Genomic DNA, 18,373 nt, shown 5'->3' with positions numbered 1-18,373 from the left:
CATGTACAGGAACAGATCAATGTTCCTGTTGTCTCTGTCTCTCAATAAAATAAACATTTAAAAAATTTTTTTTAATTTGAAAAAAAAAAAAAAGAAAGAATAAAATTAGAAGTAAACCCAGTTCATTTGGGACATTTTTAGACCCCTGTCATTGCAAAATGAGAAGTCCTTTTAAATTTATGTGTTAACACGCCTGACCAGGCGGTGGCGCAGTGGATAGAGCGTTGGACTGGGATGCGGAAGACCCAGGTTCGAGACCCCAAGGTCGCCAGCTTGAGTGCGGGGCTCATCTGGTTTGAGCAAAAGAAAAAAAAAGCTGGCCCTGGCCGGTTGGCTCAGCGGTAGAGCGTCGGCCTAGCGTGCGGAGGACCCGGGTTCGATTCCCGGCCAGGGCACATAGGAGAAGCGCCCATTTGCTTCTCCACCCCTCCGCCGCGCTTTCCTCTCTGTCTCTCTCTTCCCCTCCCGCAGCCAAGGCTCCATTGGAGCAAAGATGGCCCGGGCGCTGGGGATGGCTCTGTGGCCTCTGCCTCAGGCGCTAGAGTGGCTCTGGTCGCAATATGGCGACGCCCAGGATGGGCAGAGCATCGGCCCCTGGTGGGCGTGCCGGGTGGATCCCGGTCGGGCGCATGCGGGAGTCTGTCTGACTGTCTCTCCCTGTTTCCAGCTTCAGAAAAATGAAAAAAAAAAAAAAAAAGAAAAAAAAGCTCACCAGCTTGAGCCCAAGGTCGCTGGCTCGAGCAAGGGGTTACTCGATCTGCTGAAGGCCCGCAGTCAAGGCACATATGAGAAAGCAATCAATGAACAACTAAGGTGTTGCAACACGCAATGAAAAACTAATGATTGATGCTTCTCATCTCTCCGTTCCTGTCTGTCTGTCCCTGTCTGTCCCTCTCTCTGACTCTCTCTCTGTCTCTGTAAAAAAAAAATTAAAAAAAAAAATAAAAATTAAAAATTCAGTTATTGGGGGGAAAAAATTTATGTGTTAACACTATGAAAGATAGAATAGATTTATTTCACATTTATAGATTAGTATGTCTATATTCACAGTCATATACACAAAAACCTCAGGCAGTCTATTGGTGGGGAGGGGAGAGAGGGCACCACCACACCCTCGAACCCTTAGCTTGTGCACAGAGAGGGTGCTGTGCTGTGTGTCAAAACAAGGACAGCGATCTGCTCTCTAGTCATATCTGAAGAGAAAAGATGCTGGAGGGGGGGGGGGGGCGCAGCGGCTGAGAAACAGTCAAGGACCTAGTCTTCCTTCCTCCAACCACCACCAGCATTTTTTTAGGGCCCAAACTTGGGATGAGTCCAGAGGGAAAAGGATGAGCTACTGTTCACCAAACTCTAAAATGGTCAGGAACATTATTTAGGGTGTCCCAGACCCTAGCATCTCGGCCACTTGCCCAGGGCCCCCTTGACCCAGGCCCTCCACCGCCCACGGGGCTGGGTTAGTACTCAGCACAGAGCAGAGGAAGCATGGGGGAAGGTGGATGGAAGGCCACAGTTAGTAAATGAGTTTGGATGCAGCATGTTCAAGTCTGGCTTGGCCCTTAGAGTGACCAGGGCCCCAGACTGGCTGGGTAGAGGGAAGGAGGCTACCCTCACGTGAGCTGTGACCCCAGCAGTCCCTCCCCGCATCTACTTTCTAAGAACTCTACGGCCAGTGCAAAGTCAAACTCGTGCAGTGGGGGACCATACACAGCAATCTTGACCGCAGGGTCACTCCGGCCTTCCCCGGCCCCGCCCTGCCCCCACCACCGCAGCTCCCGGCTGCAGCCGACCTTGTCCAGGAGGCCGGCACCCGCGGGCAACGTCAAGGCCAGGGCGGCAAGGGCAGCGAAGTCAGGGAAGAGCTCGTGCAGCTCAGAGTGCGCGCACGCTAGTTCGGCGCACAGCGCCCGCGGGCCCAGCCGCCTGAGGCTGCAGACCACGCGCTTGAAGAGCGCGAAGTGGCCCAGCGCGCGCTGGCGCACCACCGCCGGGGCGTAGGCGCGCAGCAGGAGCCGCAGCGCCCCCTCGCCGTGCGCGCCCAGCTCCTCTGGTGCCTTCGGGTAGCGGCGGGGATCGAAGATCGCGGCAAAGGCAGCCACGGCATCCAGCGAGGGTCCGGGGTAGGAGCTCTGCAGCCCCCGCCGCATGGAGTCCAAGAAGGCCCCCTGCAGCCGCTCCAAGCCCCGGACTGCAGCCTCGGAGTAGCCGACCAGCTCCAGGCCACGGTAGGTACAGTGCCTACCACCCACGTCGGGGCTGGAGGACGCCAGTTCCCGCAGGAAGCCCTGGAGGCGCGTGCCACCGGAACTTTGCAGCGCTTGGAGGGAGGCTGCAGCTTCCATCACCAGGGGCTGCAGCAAGGCCAAGTCTGGGTCTTCTGTCTGCAGGACAAGGGCGAGTTTCTGTATGCACGGCAGAGTGTCCAGCAGCAGGTGGGTGAAGGCCACGAAGGTAAACTGGCGCAAGGTGAGGGCCAGTACCCTTGCTGTCCGCGAAGCTGGGGAAGAGGCCTCCAGTGTAGGCACCAAGCAAGGCCAAGCTGCAGCCACTGCTTCCACAACGGGCAGCAAGGAGGCCCAGGGCACTGGCCGTGGTCCTGCCAAGTCAATAGCTGCAAGGTCCAGTGACGCCCGGAGCTCAGGGACCATGTGGGAACTGGGGCCACTGTGGAGGCGGAATAGAGCATCCAGTATACTTTCATATTCACCTAGGTAGGCAGGGGGCTCAGGATCTGGTAGGCCAGGGAGGCAATGTAGCTCCATGAGCAGCGGGCAGGCTGCCTGGAGCTGCAGGGCCACACTTCCCAGGTGGTCACTGGGGAGGCTCGAGTTGAGCCAGGCTAATTTGGGCGCAGATGCGCCAAAGGCCTGCAGGATGTCCAGGAGTTGGCTAGCAATGGCCTTGCCCTCCTGTAGCTCCACACTGCCCAGGAAGGTGGTAGCAGGCTGGCCATTGCAGGGGGACACTGAAGTGGCAAACAGGGCCAGACTGTGGGACTCAGGCCAGTCCCTGGTCTTGTCCAACACCAGCCCCACATATGGGGATGCCTTCAGGCACTGGCAGGCCTCTGTGTGCAAGACACTGGCAATGGCCACCTGGACAGCCAGAGAGAAAAAGGGAGGGAGGGCAGAATTAGGCTTGTCCTGAGAAGGGGAGGCAGACAGTACAGGTGTTGGGAGGAGCACAGGCCTTGGGGTCAGACAGATTTAGGAATTAATCCTAGCTTTACGCTCACTGGCTGTGTGATTGATCTTGGGCAAGTCATTTTACCTACCTCTCCGAGCCTCGGTTTCTTCAGCTCTAAAATCGGGCTAATAGGTGTCCCCATCTCCTCAAAAGGTTGTTGTGCATTATAAATGTAACCTTTTGTTAATGAGCTTATAAATGTAAAATGCTTTATGAACCGTAAAGGTTCTATCGACTTGGGTGTGTGTTTCTTCGGCAGCACTCATTCTGCCTTATTCCTGGGGGTCTCCCTCCTCTCTGCTGCTCAGTGATTAAGTGATAGACATGTTCACTCCCAACTCCAGTGACACAGGGCCTCAGCTGTGTGCACTGTTTGTCTATCATCTCTCTGTAAGATGAGCTCAACTCCCCAGCCCCCACCAGCCCCCAGGACTCAGAACAGAGCTGCAAAGCCCCAGGAGCCATGTGGGAAATACTGAGCTTGAAGTCGGCCCAGGGATAAAGCAAAGGGAATGGGGATGTCCATGCCTGTTCCCCAACTCCACCACTTCATGCCCTGACAGCATGGGGACCTAGTTTGTTAGTACAAGTAACAGGTCCAGAATTTTATATGTAATCTGTCATTTTGTTAAACTTGGAAACTACTTTAAGTTTTTCGAAAACACGGTGAAAACCAAAAAACACTTCTGTGGGTCAGTCAAGCCCCCAGGGCCGCCAGTTTGCCACCTCTGGCCCCGGTGGTGAGGAGAGCGTCCCTGTGCCCCCCGAGGATAGGGCCTGGTCTGGCTGCCTCACTGCTGTATTCCCAGCAGCTGGCCCAGGGCCTGGCATACAGTATGCTCTCAGTGAAGGTTCTGACGGTTGAAGGTATGAATGAAGTGCTCTGGCTGCTGCCCAGGGGCCTGGCATGCTGGCACTGTGTCAGATGGCTCAACGTCCTCCCTCCCCAAACCCTCCCCCATACCGCTGGCTGCCACCCACCTGCATGTCCCTCACCCTCCTGGGGCTGTAGTCATCACCATGCTCAGTGCCCAGCAGCGCCTGGCACAGGTTGAACCGCTGAAGCTTGAGCAGGGTAGAGCAGCGGTCGTCGGGCATGTCCTCCTTGGCCATGCAGTACACTGTGGTCAACACAGCCACTTTGGCTGGGTCCACCTCCGCCTTGATGCCCCTGGAGGTAGGGGTGGTTGCTGGGCCTGGGTAGGCCCCTCCTCCCTCAGCCTGGCCCTCAAAAGTGGGCTGGCCCCGGTTGACAGCCAGAGCCTGGCGGTGGGCCCCCGAGGTCACATGGCGCAGCAAGGCATGGCGCTGGAAGTTGTCGGTGCCCACGGTAAAGGCGTTCTCAGCTTTGCTGTGCTTGTTCCGTACCAGGGCCTGGCGGCACTCAAGGCAGGACATCAGCTTCCGCTCATAGTCAAAGTCCAGCCAGGTGAACTCCTCTTTCCAGTGCTCGTTGAAGTAGCGCTTGCACTTCTTGTTGGAGTTGGAGGCCTCTCCGGCTGGTTTCTTCCCAGGGGGCACCATGCCTGCTTGAAGGGCAGGGTACCCCCAACCCTCACCCAAATTCTCTAACCCCCCAGCCACACCCCCACACAGAGGCACCTCCCTTGACAAGGAGGGAGGCAGGAAAGGAACAGCCTGCCAGGCTAATGGGGACCATCCATCTAACTTAGCCAGGAAAGTTTATTCCTGCTCCATCAGTGGGAGACTGGAGATGAAAGAGACAAGGGAGGGGTGTTAGGGAGTCCACGGTGGGTTCCCATGGCCCACAGAGCACTCCCCAGCTGAGGGGTGGACGGGACCCAATGGGGAAGGGCTACTGGGAGTGGGCGGGGTCATGCAAGGCCCATAGCATGTTATCCAAAGTAGGGAGGTATGGGAGCCCCAGCCCCACCTGAGCATCTCCCTCCATCCAGGACAAGTCGTTGATGGGTGTTGACAGGTGAAGCATGCCAGAACTCAGAGCAGGAGAGACCGGCACCGCCTATGCAACCACATTTTATAGGTGGAGAAACTGAGTCCTAGAGACAGAGTGGTTCTCAGGGCTCAAGAATAATTTGTGGCCTGACCTGTGGTGGCGCAGTGGATAAAGCGTCGACCTGGAAATGCTGAGGTCGCCGGTTCGAACCCCTGGGCTTGCCTGGTCAAGGCACATATGGGAGTTGATGCTTCCAGCTCCTCCCCCCCTTCTCTCTCTCTGTCTCTCCTCTCTCTCTCTCTCTCTCTCTCTCTCTCTCTCTCCCTTTCCTCTCTAAAATGAATAAATTAAAAAATAAAAATTAAAAAAAATAAAAAGAATAATTTGTGGCTGAGCCTGAACAAAAATTCAGACCGCCTGACTTGTCACCTGAAGGATGACTGATTCATCCAGTGCACAGTCCTTTATTTCATAGGGAGGAAGTCAGCACAAAGCTGAGCTTCCAGAGCCACAGGACCGAGGAACTGGGTATATTTTCTCTGTAATTCCCTTCCCTAAACACACACACACACACTGGTAGTGTGGTTTTGGGAAGGGTAACCAAGAAGCAGGCTGGACCTCAGATGAAAGCCACTCAGCTGGTTTTCTCTATTTACCTCACCCTACCATGCCACCTGGGGCCAGGATGAGCGCTTCCTGACCAGAAGGCCATGTCCAGCTGATGGCCCAAGCCTGCCGACCCTGCTTCCTAATCATCTCTCAAACCTGTGCGTCCCCTCCTCTCCATGCCTACTGATAACAGCAGCAGTGACTACCATTTATCAGGCGTGAACAGACGCAGGCCCCGTGCTGTGGACTCTGCAATGACTCTAAGAGGAAACCAAGAGTCTTCTTGCGGAGACTCTGAGGATGACATTATCCTTATTTGGAACTGGAGGAAACTGAGGCTTGGAGACTTTAAGTGACTCACCCAAGGTCCACAAGCAGTAAGTACCTGAATTAGATCCCAAGTCCTCCTGACCCATGGGCCACACTGAGATGCTGGCCGGCACCATCTCACCTAGGTTATGCGGCAGCCTCCCCTCTGCAGCCATCCCCCAAATTCATCCATCACACAGCAGCCAGAGAGCGAGGCCGCACACAGACCCAACTGTGTCACTCCCTTGCTTCCACATCTTCAGTGGTGTCTTGGCTAAGTCCCCACCCTGCCCCCAATCCTCTGGACTCCTGCAGAGCCTCTGTCCGTCACTCCTGTCTGGTTAGCCCATTCCAAGTTCATCATTCCCCACACATTTGACTGTTACTCTAGCCTCATCCTCTGTGCCTAAACTCCCTGTCCCTCCTCTTTCCCTGGCTACTTCCCATTCATTCCTGGAGAGCAGCTCAGACATCCCCGGTGCTGATAGCTGCCCCACCTGTCTCCCATTATCCCCCATGTCATGTGCGAGTCTTTGTAATACAATGTAGTGAATACAGTGATTCTCTGTGCATCCCACATTTGGTTCCTGGAAGGCCAAGATCCCATTTGTTCATTTTTGGATCTCTATGTCCCTGGAGAGGGCTGGGCACGCAGATGCCTCTCAGCAGAAGCTGGTTGTTTAAAAGAATAAAAGGACTTATTTTGGCTCTGTGGAAGAGCTTCCTGTGTCTGAGGCTGTTGGCTAGATGAATCTTAGCTCTAAGAAAGCAGTGACTCTCTTCTTGTCCACTTAATATTACACCCAGCACCCGCGTGGAACCTGGCACTTAGTGGGTAGGTGAAATAAGGGCAGATGAGTAGAATTTCAGAGGCAGCCTGTTCAGTATAAGAAAAGGCACTCCATGTTGCCAGATGTGGGTGAAACTCGTTGGACTCATCTTCCCCTGGACTCTGAGTGGCATTTGGTACTGTTCACCATGCCATCCTTGAAACACATTTTTCTCTTGGCTTGCAAGAGTCTACGTTCCCTGGCCTCCCACCCTCACCCATCAGCCACTCCTTGGTCTGTGTGGTCATCTCCACCTCCTCCTTCCAACCTCAACTTGTCCAAAGAGTTTAGAACCATCTGTGCTAGCCACTGAAGTACACAGCCCCAGTCTGGGCCACCCCTCTGGGTACCCACCACACCTCTTCATCCACTCCTCTGGGTACCCACCACACCTCTTCATCCACTCCTCTGGGTACCCACCACACCTCTTCATCCAGCCACCTTCCTGGCTTGGCTAATGGAACTCGCTGTCCCTACAAAATATGCTCCTGTCCAAGTTGTCACCAGTCCAGGAAGTGGCCCATCCTCCCACCCAGGTGCTCTGGCCAGAAACACACCTTTCCCCACTCTTTTCCCCATGCGGGACCTCGTCCATCCACAGGTCTTGTTGATTCCACCTCCACAATCTCCCTCGAATCCATCCCTTCTCTTGTGGTGCTGCCACCATCCTCATTTCGGTAACCTTCACCTCTTGCCGGGACTGCCAGTTGCTTCCTGATGGCCCTCTGGGTTTTCATTACCCGTCTCTGAGCCATTCAAATCCTAGCAGCTGGAGCGGGCTTTTAAAAACACTTTAAAGCCTGCCCAGGCGGTGGCGCAATGGATAGAGTGTCGGACTACGATGCCGAGGTCACAGGTTCGAGACCCCGAGGTTGCCAGCTTGAGCGCGGGCTTATCTGGTTTGAGCAAAAATTCACCAGCTTGGACCCAGGGTTGCTGGCTTGAGCAAGGGGTAACTTGGTCTGCTGAAGGCCCACGGTCAAGGCACATATGGGAAAGCAATCAATGAATAACTAAGGTGTCGCAATGCGCAACGAAAAACTAATGATTGATGCTTCTCATCTCTCTCCGTTCCTGTCTGTTCCTGTCTGTCCCTGTCTATCCCTCTCTCTGACTCTCTGTCTCTGTAATTAAAAAAAAAAAAAAAAATAATAATAATAAAAACACTTTAAAATCCCTCCACTATAGCCAGTTGCTCAGACCAGTGCCAGAATCCCTTTTTTTTTTTTTTTTTTTCATTTTTCTGAAGCTGGAAACAGGGAGAGACAGTCAGACAGACTCCCGCATGCACCCGACCGGGATCCACCCGGCACGCCCACCATGGGGCGACGCTCTGCCCACCAGGAGGCGATGCTCTGCCCATCCTGGGCGTCGCCATATTGCGACCAGAGCCACTCTAGCGCCTGAGGCAGAGGCCACAGAGCCATCCCCAGCGCCCGGGCCATCTTTGCTCCAATGGAGCCTTGGCTGCGGGAGGGGAAGAGAGAGACAGAGAGGAAAGCGCGGCGGAGGGGTGGAGAAGCAAATGGGCTCTTCTCCTGTGTGCCCTGGCCGGGAATCGAACCCGGGTCCTCCGCATGCTAGGCCGACGCTCTACCGCTGAGCCAACCGGCCAGGGCCCAGAATCCCTTTTTAAAACTGCCAGATGCCCAGGCACTGCTGATCTCACTGGCAGCCGCTTGTCCCTCTGTCTGCTTCTAGCCATACCCGTCTTTTCTTGGTTCCTCCAGAGTGCCTGATTTCCAACCTCAGGCCCTGTGCACATGCTGCGCTTTCTTCCAGAATGTTCCCATCCTTTGCTTCCCCTCTGGTCTTAGCTCAACTGTCCCCTCTTCAGAAGAGGCTTCTCTAATTATCCTTTCCCAGAAGTCCCCTTATTTTCCCAGAAGTTCCCTCCATTGCATTCCCCGGTTTACAAATCTGCTTATTTTTATGCAGTTCTATCACATGCTGTTCACTCTCTCTCACTCCCTGAGGGCAGGAAAGGTGACTTCCCTGTTCATGACGGAACCCCAGAGAAGGGAACAGTGCCTGGCGGACAGCATTTGTACCAAAAAACATGGGGAGTAATGGAGTAAGGAAGCATGAGCTCTCAGGCAGCAAGCAGTGGAGTGGGCTCGTGGGCACCTGTTGGCTGGTTTAAACAGCTGCCTCTGACATCCTTTCCTCCCAAATCCTGAGTTGGGGACCTTGTCCAGCCCACCCCCCAAAGGGTCTTAGAATGGGGAGGAGGTGCAAGGCCAAGGTGACACCTTTCCAGGGGTTTGTCAGGTCCTTCCCCTGTGACTAGAAACTGGCTACCCTGCCCCATTCTGCAGAGGGGATAAAATGACTATCAGACCTAAGCTAGTTTTGGTAAAACATCAAAAATGTAGGAAGGATGCGTGGGAAGACAGAGATTCTGAAATCGCACTGACCAGTGTGGTAGCCACTAGCCAAATGTGGCTGTTTAAAATTGATTAGAATTTTAAAAAGTAAATAAAACCCTTAAACTTCAGTTCCTCAGTTGCACTAGCCACAGCTAAAATCTTCAATAGCAACACGTGGCCAGTGGCTATTAAATTAGATGGCTCAGACAGAGAACATTCACAACATCCCAAAAAGTTCTACTGGACAGCGTCACACACAAAACAAAACAAAAAATGGACACAAGCCTTGGACATTCCCCTACCCCAACCTGAGGGAACCAGACCTCTCAGCGCCCTGGCCGGCTGGATGGGAGCAGACACTATGTGAGTGCCCCTGGGGTAACGGTGTGTGGGTCCTGGATGGGAGCAGACACTCCGTGAGTGCCCCTGGGGTAACGGTGTGTGGGTCGGCCACCCCCACTCCACCTGCCCTGTAAGCCTCAAACATAGAATTTATTTAGTCCTAGAATGGTGGTCCCCATCATCCTCCCCAAGCTCCTTTAGACCCCTTCCTTTTGGGACCCCACTAAAAAAGTCCTAGCTCTGGGCTGAGGAGAGGTGGGAGGGGAGACCCCTCCCCTGGCATCCCTGGTGAGGCTAGGGGTCCTTGCATGCTGGGCCTGTCCTCCTGGGATGGGGCCCCGGAGGGCAGGGGAACTTCTTGGAGGTGCTTGGGGGAGGAGCCCTCAGATGGGTCTCTCTGAGGCACCGGCCCCCAGCTAACTAGTGCTGACCACCCGCAGGGCCCCCAAAACCCCTCCCCAATTGCCCGCCCCTTGCCAGGCAGCTCCGGGAGGGGGTGCCCCACCCAGCCCGCCCCACCCGCACACACTCACAGAGACACGGGGGCCACCATCTTGCTCGGTGGACGCTCTGGCCGTGGTCTCCCTGGGATTCACCGAGCGACAGCAGCCACTAGTGGTAACCGCGGCAAAGAGGCGCCAGCAGCCAGCGCGGGCCGGGTTACCGCTCTGTCCCTGCGGCGCGTGTAGCCCCAGGTCACCCTCATCCCTCCATCCCTCCGGGCTGCATACGCTGCCGCAGGAGCTACTGAGATTAGATCGCAGGAAGGAAGTTCCCCAGAGTGAAGAGATCAGAGTCACTCATTCATCACAGTTACCTACAGGAGCTTACAGGTGGGAGGGCACAGGTGAGAGCTCACAGGTAGGGAGCCGAACCAGATAGAGCGCTGTGGATGGAGGCTCCAGTCTGGCCAGTGCTCTGCGAGTTAGGACCCGGGTGCTTGGGGATCACAGAGGAGCAATCAGGAAGCCCAAGATTTTCACAATTAGTTTTCACAGCAGGGTCAGTGAAGTTTTACCAGGGGAAGAGCATTGCAGGCAGAGGACCTGGCAGAGCGTGAGAAGCTAGAAGTACAGTGCGGGTTCACAAAGGTCACGGTAGAGTGGAGGTGTGGGGGCTGGGGCGGGCAGTGCCCACTGCCGGAGGGCTCTGCAGTGGGTGCTGGGCTCTCTGACCCTCGGGCCTAGTGGGGAACCGCAGGAGGAGTTTGAGCTGGGGGCTCGATGTTTCATTTGTGGTTATTTGTAATGGGACGACAAGTGGGGCTGGGGTGTCAGGGAGAGGCAGGGTGAACTCTCAGATGCACAGGGGACTGTCCCCCCCCATTGGTTCCCGGGAGCATGGAGGAGAGGGTGCGGGTTTCCTGCAGGAGGAGTGTGGATTTGTGGCACCCCAACCCTCTCAGTCTTGGGGTCTAGAGGCCTGCAGTGGAGGTCCGATGACATTGAAGTGGCCTTGGACTGGACACTTAGCTTAGAGCCTTAGTTTCCTCATCCACAAAGTGGGAATTGCAGACAGGTGAGGAGGAAAGGGCAGGACAGGAATGAATCTGAGAACCAAATGAGTTGCAGGATGTGGAGGTCATTTGAGGACGAGGGTGCCAGGGTACTTGGTGACTCAGACTCCCCCTCCAGGCAGCACAGAGTCAGCCGGAAATGCCTTTCAGTCCCCTCACAATTGGGCCCACTACTCTCCCATACAGAGTCTAGGGGCACACACTGATTGTTGCTCTGAGGCCAGGGCCCCTCTGGGGGCTGCTGGGAACTTTCCCCAGCACCGTCTACCCAGTGCTGCTGTGTGCCGTCCACTGTCTGCCTGACACTCACTGTGAACCCTGGGTCCCAGGGCTGCTGGGGTGACGCATGAGTCATGGCACGTGCACCCACGTGTGACTACTTTGCTTGCAGGTGCACTCAGTGAAGGGAGACATCACAGCCCCCACGCCTGCCCCAGGATGGCACCACACAGCAGCCTGATGGGCCTAAAACTCTGCACCCATGAAAGGGTCAGGTGTGGAGGGTCTCTTCTGATGGCGCTTTGCAGCAGAACAGCCGCGGTGGCTAAGTGTCTCAGAGCAGCCCCTCCCAACCCTGGCCAGGGCTCCCAGCTGGGGCCCACGGCTCTTTGGATGGCTGCCTGAGGGTAGGTTTTTGCTCTGGTCAAACATTAACAAATCAGACCATGTGGCAGTAAAGAGGGCACTCCCAGGGGTCCAACTAAGGCTGGGGCAGGAGAGATGAGCAGAGGTCTCATGAAATAACACCACTCTGGCTGCCACCCAAGGGAGAGGCTCTGGGGAAACCACATTTTGCTGTTTTGGCATCACTGGGAAAGACACACAGAAGAGCACAGAGACGAACACCATGAGGTCCCCAGGCCCACACACAGATGGCTATAGGCACAGACCCCAAGACACACACAGCTCCTCATGATGACACTGTCTACGCAAACTGATGTATTCACATACGGAGTTGGTACCTACACATAGACAGATACTCGTGCTGGCCAGGGGGCAAAGTCAGGCACAGTGGCCACGCACGAGCATGCACGTACACACAGACAGGCAAGATCAACAAAGATGCACTCAGATCGTATATACCCAAAGGGATGGACACACAAGGATGCGCAGACCCCTAGAAAGGCATATACAGACAATTCAAAACAACAGGCACACAGCGGCACACACCATCACAAAGCTGCATATACACAAAGGTCCATATACAGACGTTTCCCCAGAGATAAGCGTGTGCACATACACCACCTGGGAATTAGATGCATCTGATACACACACAAGCTAATGTAGCCAAACCCAGGGTCTCTTTCTGTCTCGCCCACAGATCATAGGGGCAGATAGGAGGGTCCCCCACTCAGTCATACACACACACCTCAAATGGTAAAGTTGCTGTTTCTATCACAGGTAAAACCAAAACTGTGAAGAAAGTGGGAGCCCAGGAGGGGGAGAGCCAAAGGCAGGGAATGGGAGGTTGAACCAAGACCCCCGCTTGCCTACTCCCCTCAAGTCCAGGGGTGTCCTCCCCACATTCTCCAGAGCCCCCAATCTACTTCTGGGTCAGCCAGCAATCAGGAGGCGCTGATGTTCCAGACTCCCTTCTTCCCGCGCTGGAGGAAGACCCCTCCCAAGCCCAGTCACAAAAGGGACTCTGCCCTACCCCCAAAGCCCCCAGCCCTTGCCTCCATGGAAGGGATTCCCAAAAGTACCCTTTAAATGGTAATGGCTGGCTGGCTCCCCCAAAGAGGGCCAGACCACCCCAGGGTAGAGAGGTAAGCCAGGAGACCAGGGCTAAAGCGAGACATTGGCGTCGACCCAGTGCAGTGGTGGGACCTCAGGTAGGAGCCCCGAAGGTTTCTGCCTGTCTCCTTCTGTCTCTTCTGCCATAGTAACAACTCCCTCTTCAGCCCCCTCCCCTAACATTCCTTGGAGGCTCCCAGCAGCCCTTAGAGGCAGTTGAAGGGATGATTTGATACAAGGAACCTTTGACACAGGCTCCCTGGACGCGTGCCTGTCCCAATGTGTGGCACACTTCACTCCTGCAGGGGGACCTGTACTCAGCAACTCTTCCTGCCACCCCCGCCCCGCCTTTGTTCCCAGCCAGAGTGGGGGCTCCCCTGCCCAGCCCTGGACCTAGGGAGGGTACCAAGCGACAACTAGCAATGGGAGTCTCTTAACAGACAACTTTTGGGGGCCAAGAACTGGGAGAGGGAAGAGGCCCGCCCTGGTCTCCAAGCCCCCTCCACACCCTGGCTCCTGTGCCCTCAGTACTCACCCAAGAGCATTCTCTTCTTCGGAGGCAGCGCTGAGCACTGAGCGCAGAGTGAGGAGCAAATGAAACCCAGCCAGAGAGTGACAGAGGGAAGAGGGTGGGGGATGCGAGGGACAGCAGGGGAGGGCACGAGGGAGGGACTCCTGCTCTTGCCTGAAAAGCGGCCGTGACCAGGCCCTGTCTCCCCTGGCCAGCAGTGAGCGGCCTAGTCCCTAATTTTCTCCCTCCCAACCAGGGGTGGAAAGAACCAGGCACTTCCTTCCCCAAGGGCAGGGTAGGGGGCAATGCAGAGACTGGAGACAAAGGGAGAGTGTCAGGGAGCACCCAGTCCCCCCACTCCCGAGAGTCCCTGCCCGGTGCCTCTTACTCTGAAGCAGATAGCTGACCCTGCCCACAGACACCTCGAGGAGCGGGGGCGCTGCCAGCCCCTCTCTGCCTGCCAGGAAGTTCTTGCTGCTAAACTTTGAAGCCCTGCCTCAGGCTTGCTGCTTCAGGAGCCCCCTTCTCCTGGCCAGCCTGACTCATCCTCAGCCCCTTAAATTCACCTCCTTTTGCTGAAGGGGAAACTGAGGCTCAGAGAGGTGTTACTACTCTGCCCCAGTGTTGGCTATGTCCTTGGGGGGAGGGAGCCCAGGGGGCTTGCCCCTCTTAGTCCAGTACCTGGACTGTTGGCCCTGCTGCCTGGGCAATGCCAGGAAGGGGTGGTGGTGGTCATCTGATCAGCCAGAACTGCTGACACCTCTGCCCTTCCCTCACTGGTTCCCCTCCACCCACCCACCTCCAGTCTTTTCTCTCCCCCATTTGCCCTTTCTCCCCTCCTCTGTCCTGAAAACAGGCGGTCCCTCTATTCACCTGAGCACCTGGTGGCTGGCTGGGAGGGGGGGGGGAGGGGGCACGGAGAGGAGACAGCCAACCCACAGCTGGATCCAGTCTCGCATTCCAAGCCTGGGTCCCCGCGCTGGCCCCACCCACTCAGCATCCTGTCTCCACCAGACAATAGCCTGTAATCTCTGGGGCAGCCAGTACCTGAGCTGTAAGGAAGGTCTGGGGAGGGGTTGGCAGCAGCAGCTCCTGAAAACAGGTTTGTTAGGAAGAGGCTCTGGGGGGCAGGACTTGCTGGTGTGGGGAGAAAAAGGAAACTCAAGCCCAGAGCTAATTAACCCACCGAGAGACACAGACGGAACCTTTGTCTTCCGCAGGAGCAGGGATCTAAGCTAAGCCCCCTAAATCTCCACCCAGATGGCCTTGCCTTTCCCGGTGGTCCCTGGGGGAGGTGCTGATGGTCAGGTTCACACTTGGCAGAGGGGGATGTGGTGGCCATCCAGGGAGCTCGAGGGACACTTCTATCAGGTGTCACTTAAGGAGAGCAGTGGCAGGAGGCGATGGTTAAGACTAAGAACTTTTCAGTGGCCTTGGGGGAGCACGGTTTCTCTGAAATACTCACCCAAAGGCCTCGGGATGGGTTGCGGGGAGGGGCTAAGGAGGAACCAGCAACTCAGGGAGACACTGAAGAGGTGGGGGGGCGGGCTGGAGGGCTTCCGGGGCCTCCTGATGGGACTGAAATTAATCTATCTGCGGGGAGTTGAGGTGAGGAGCTCATCAAGCCAGCGATTCAGGTGTGACCCAGCTCAAGGACTTTGATCTCTGGGGCTCAGAATGCAGCCAGAGGCTTCCGCAGTCTGAGACTTGGAAAGGAGATGGAAGGGCTGATTAGAACAGGAGCTAGGGGAGGTCTGGGCATGCAGGTCAGGGACGGCCCCCACCTGCCACTCTGACCCCTTCTGGCCCCAATGACACAGGGATGTCTGGTGCAGCCGTCTTTGCCCTGCAAGCCACTACAGTCTGACTCCATCTCTGCTTTCCTGTCCCATTTAGCGTCTACCCTGCACTCCCACCCAAAGCTCCTCTGGCCATTTCAGTAAGCTAGAGCTTAAATCATTTTCAAAACCTCCTTCTCTCCCCTCCAGTGTCATGTTGCAATGGATGCTGGAGGAGAGAGGTGGGCTCTGAATTGGATGGCTGGGTCAGTTCTGCCAAGAGACCGTGTGTGTGTGTGTGTGTGTGTGTGTGTGTGTGTGTGTGTGTGTGTGTGTGTGGGGACCAATTGGCTCTGGGAGGGTCTTGTCTCTCTCCTTAGCCAGCCTAGGCAGAGTGGGTAATGGCTGGCGTCTCCCCATTCTTCAGGTGAAGACACCAAGGTGAAGACACAGCAAGAAGAGAGGCCACAGGGCCTTAGAACTTGAGGAATCAACTCCTGGGAGCTGGTCTGCCTACCCTGAGCCATCCCTCCTACCCTGAGCCATCCCGCCTACCCTGAGCCATCCCTCCTACCCTGAGCCATCCCGCCTACCCTGAGCCATCCCTCCTACCCTGAGCCATCTCGCCTACCCTGAGCCATCCCGCCTACCCTGAGCCATCTCGCCTACCCTGAGCCATCCCTCCTACCCTGAGCCATCCCTCCTAACCCTTTCCTGCAACACTGAGGCTCGGCCCCTGCAGCCAGGGCAGAAAGCATGTGAGACTGGATTTAGACTCAGAAACCCTGGGATCTGAACCCAGCTGTGTGACCCTTGGCATGTTGCTTAAACTCTCTGAGCTCCAGAGTCCCAATTGCTAATGTGAGGACTGAATGTCATCGTCTATGCCTGGGGTGGCTGGGTGAGGAGGGCATGCCCTGCTGTGTGTGGAAGTGCTTTGTAAACAGTTTATCTCCAAAGCAGATGCTCAACTTTGTGCAGGAGGGCGGTCGCAGCTGCTTGTCCACCCTGCCCTATGCTGGCCCAATATCCACACTAGAGGTTGGAGCAGAGGGGTTGAGCCAGCAAACCTTTTCCCTGAAGCTATTCAGGAACCACCTAAAATTGTTTAGGGGTGTGTGTGTGTGTGTGTGTGTGTTTGTTCGTCAATAGAGTTACTGAGTTCAGCCTGACTGGGGCAGGGTTTCTGGTGCCCACACTTGCAGTGGTGAAAGATGGCTGCAGACACATTCCCAAAGAATAAAGAGGCTGCTGTGTGGGAGACAGACGGTGGGTGGAGGGTGGGCTGGGAAAGGTGGAGAAGTACCTGGAGGAGGGGATGGGGAAGCGTGGAGTCCCCGCGGTCCCCCCATCCTGTGCCCCCGTGGGTGTCCCAGGCTCCCTCTGGGAGCTGGGTGTGGTTGAGTAAGGAGGCCTCCGACCCAGGCATTGGTGAGGAGGCTCAGCGAGGGAAGAGCCCCCCACCCCCAATATCACCCTCCTGCAGACAGCCTAAGGGACGTGAGCAGGAGAGGGTCCCCGCCTCACTGCCTGTGACGGCCTGTCACTGTGCAAGCCGCCAGCCCCACAGACCCCTAATCAAAGTGACAGCTCCAGGCGGCCTCCCAGTGAGGAAGCCTCTTAGGGGCATGACGAGGATGTCCCACCCCCACACCTTTATCGCCCTCCCAGATAGTGAGGACTGTGTGGGAACAAAGCACTGTGCTAAGGGCCCCTCAAGTCTCCCTGACTTTAGGTGTGGCTCTCTCCATTTCTGAGGCCACCCCGGTCAGACACACTGAGGCCCTCTGCTCCGCTCCAGCCCAGTCCTGAGGCCCCTGTGCACACCCCCTCGCCCCCAACCTCAGGGGCACTTGCTAGCATCCTCTTGCTGAGGGCTGTCTCCCACCCCCAGCTCTCAGAGAGTCAGTGGGACAGGAGGAATCCCCAGGAGGGGAGTGGATGTTGCAGGGTCATGTCCCAGAGCAGGCTCAGAGATCACTAAGCCAATGGAGCCCCAGAATTCCAGGGTTCCCAGAAACCTGAGGACCCTTCATCCCTGCCCCTATGCACAACTGTCATCTGCTTGTGCTCCCACAATGCCACTCGCTCCTCTTAGCCCGGCAGCTGTGAAAGTCTGGCCCCATGGCTGACTTCCCCTGTAGACTGTGAGTGCCCAGAGGGCAGGCACCGAGCCCTGCTCAGTGCAGAATGCGGGCTGGCTCAGCCCAGGACCACATGGGGCCGCAGGGCTCGGGCACCATGCCTGGCTCAGCCCAGGACCGCACGGGGCTGGAGGGCTAGGTGATGGATGGACTGATGGCTGGGGGGTGGGGGAGGACGGTGACTTACCAGGTTGCATTTAACTACTTGGAAAGAATAGCAGTGTCTCCTGGTGTCTCCCCACTCCTACCCAGTACTCAGGGGATAAAGACTGTGGAAAGGGGAAAGCCAAGTGAAGGGGGACCCCTCCCTCTGGGCAGCCTGACTCTGGCCATGGGTATCTGGCACTGCACTGTGGTCTTTTCTACTCACACCCCACCTGCTCTCTCCATACCGGCTTGGTGGGTGGGGGAGGGAAAAGGGAGGGCTTGTAGCATAGTGACCACTGCCCAGAAGCAGGGCCTGAGAAGGCTGTGTTAGAAGGGAGCAGGGGCAGACAGTGTTCTTGAGATATAGGACTGGCCCTCCTCACCCAACACAGCCCTCCAGACCTGTTTCTGTCTTGGCACCTCCCCATTCTAATAACGGGGCTATCCGTCACAACATCACCTAAGCTAGAGCCATCTTAGCACCTCCTCCACCTGGGGCCCCCATTCTAATAACGGGGCTATCTGTCACAACATCACCTAAGCTAGAGCCATCTTAGCACCTCCTCCACCTGGGGCCCCCATTCTAATAACGGGGCTATCCGTCACAACATCACCTAAGCTAGAGCCATCTTAGCACCTCCTCCACCTGGGGCCCCCATTCTAATAACGGGGCTATCCGTCACAACATCACCTAAGCTAGAGCCATCTTAGCACCTCCTCCACCTGGGGCCCCCATTCTAATAACGGGGCTATCCGTCACAACATCACCTAAGCTAGAGCCATCTTAGCACCTCCTCCACCTGGGGCCCCCATTCTAATAACGGGGCTATCCGTCACAACATCACCTAAGCTAGAGCCATCTTAGCACCTCCTCCACCTGGGGCCCCCATTCTAATAACGGGGCTATCCGTCACAACATCACCTAAGCTAGAGCCATCTTAGCACCTCCTCTACCTGGGGCCCCCATTCTAATAACGGGGCTA

The 18,373-nt window shown here is 56.1% G+C and overlaps 2 protein-coding genes across 10 annotated transcripts in view; both read right to left on the bottom strand.

Moving 5' to 3' along the window:
• ZNF385C (zinc finger protein 385C) overlaps positions 1–18,373 on the bottom strand; it is a 42,426-nt gene that overhangs the window by 10,939 nt on the left and 13,114 nt on the right. The window contains exon 1 of one of the 9 annotated variants that reach the window (XM_066364169.1): positions 13,346–13,393. The exons of the other annotated variants lie outside the window; for them this stretch is intronic. Coding sequence (XP_066220266.1) covers positions 13,346–13,355 — 10 coding nt within the window. The 5' untranslated portion in view covers positions 13,356–13,393. Of the gene's footprint in view, positions 1–13,345; positions 13,394–18,373 lie in introns of those variants that run through there. 9 annotated transcript variants of the gene reach the window in all.
• C2H17orf113 (chromosome 2 C17orf113 homolog) lies at positions 1,067–4,938 on the bottom strand. Its single transcript, XM_066366330.1, has 2 exons — positions 4,165–4,938; positions 1,067–3,092 (listed from the first exon to the last, which is right to left on the bottom strand). Exons 1-2 carry the CDS (start codon positions 4,705–4,707, stop codon positions 1,608–1,610), a joined length of 2,028 nt encoding a protein of 675 aa, XP_066222427.1. The 5' UTR covers positions 4,708–4,938; the 3' UTR covers positions 1,067–1,607.

The sequence above is a fragment of the Saccopteryx leptura genome, chromosome 2, assembly GCF_036850995.1.
Source record: "Saccopteryx leptura isolate mSacLep1 chromosome 2, mSacLep1_pri_phased_curated, whole genome shotgun sequence".
In the NCBI taxonomy this organism is placed as follows: Eukaryota; Metazoa; Chordata; class Mammalia; order Chiroptera; family Emballonuridae; genus Saccopteryx; species Saccopteryx leptura.
This window is presented reverse-complemented; position numbering and strand designations above follow the sequence as displayed.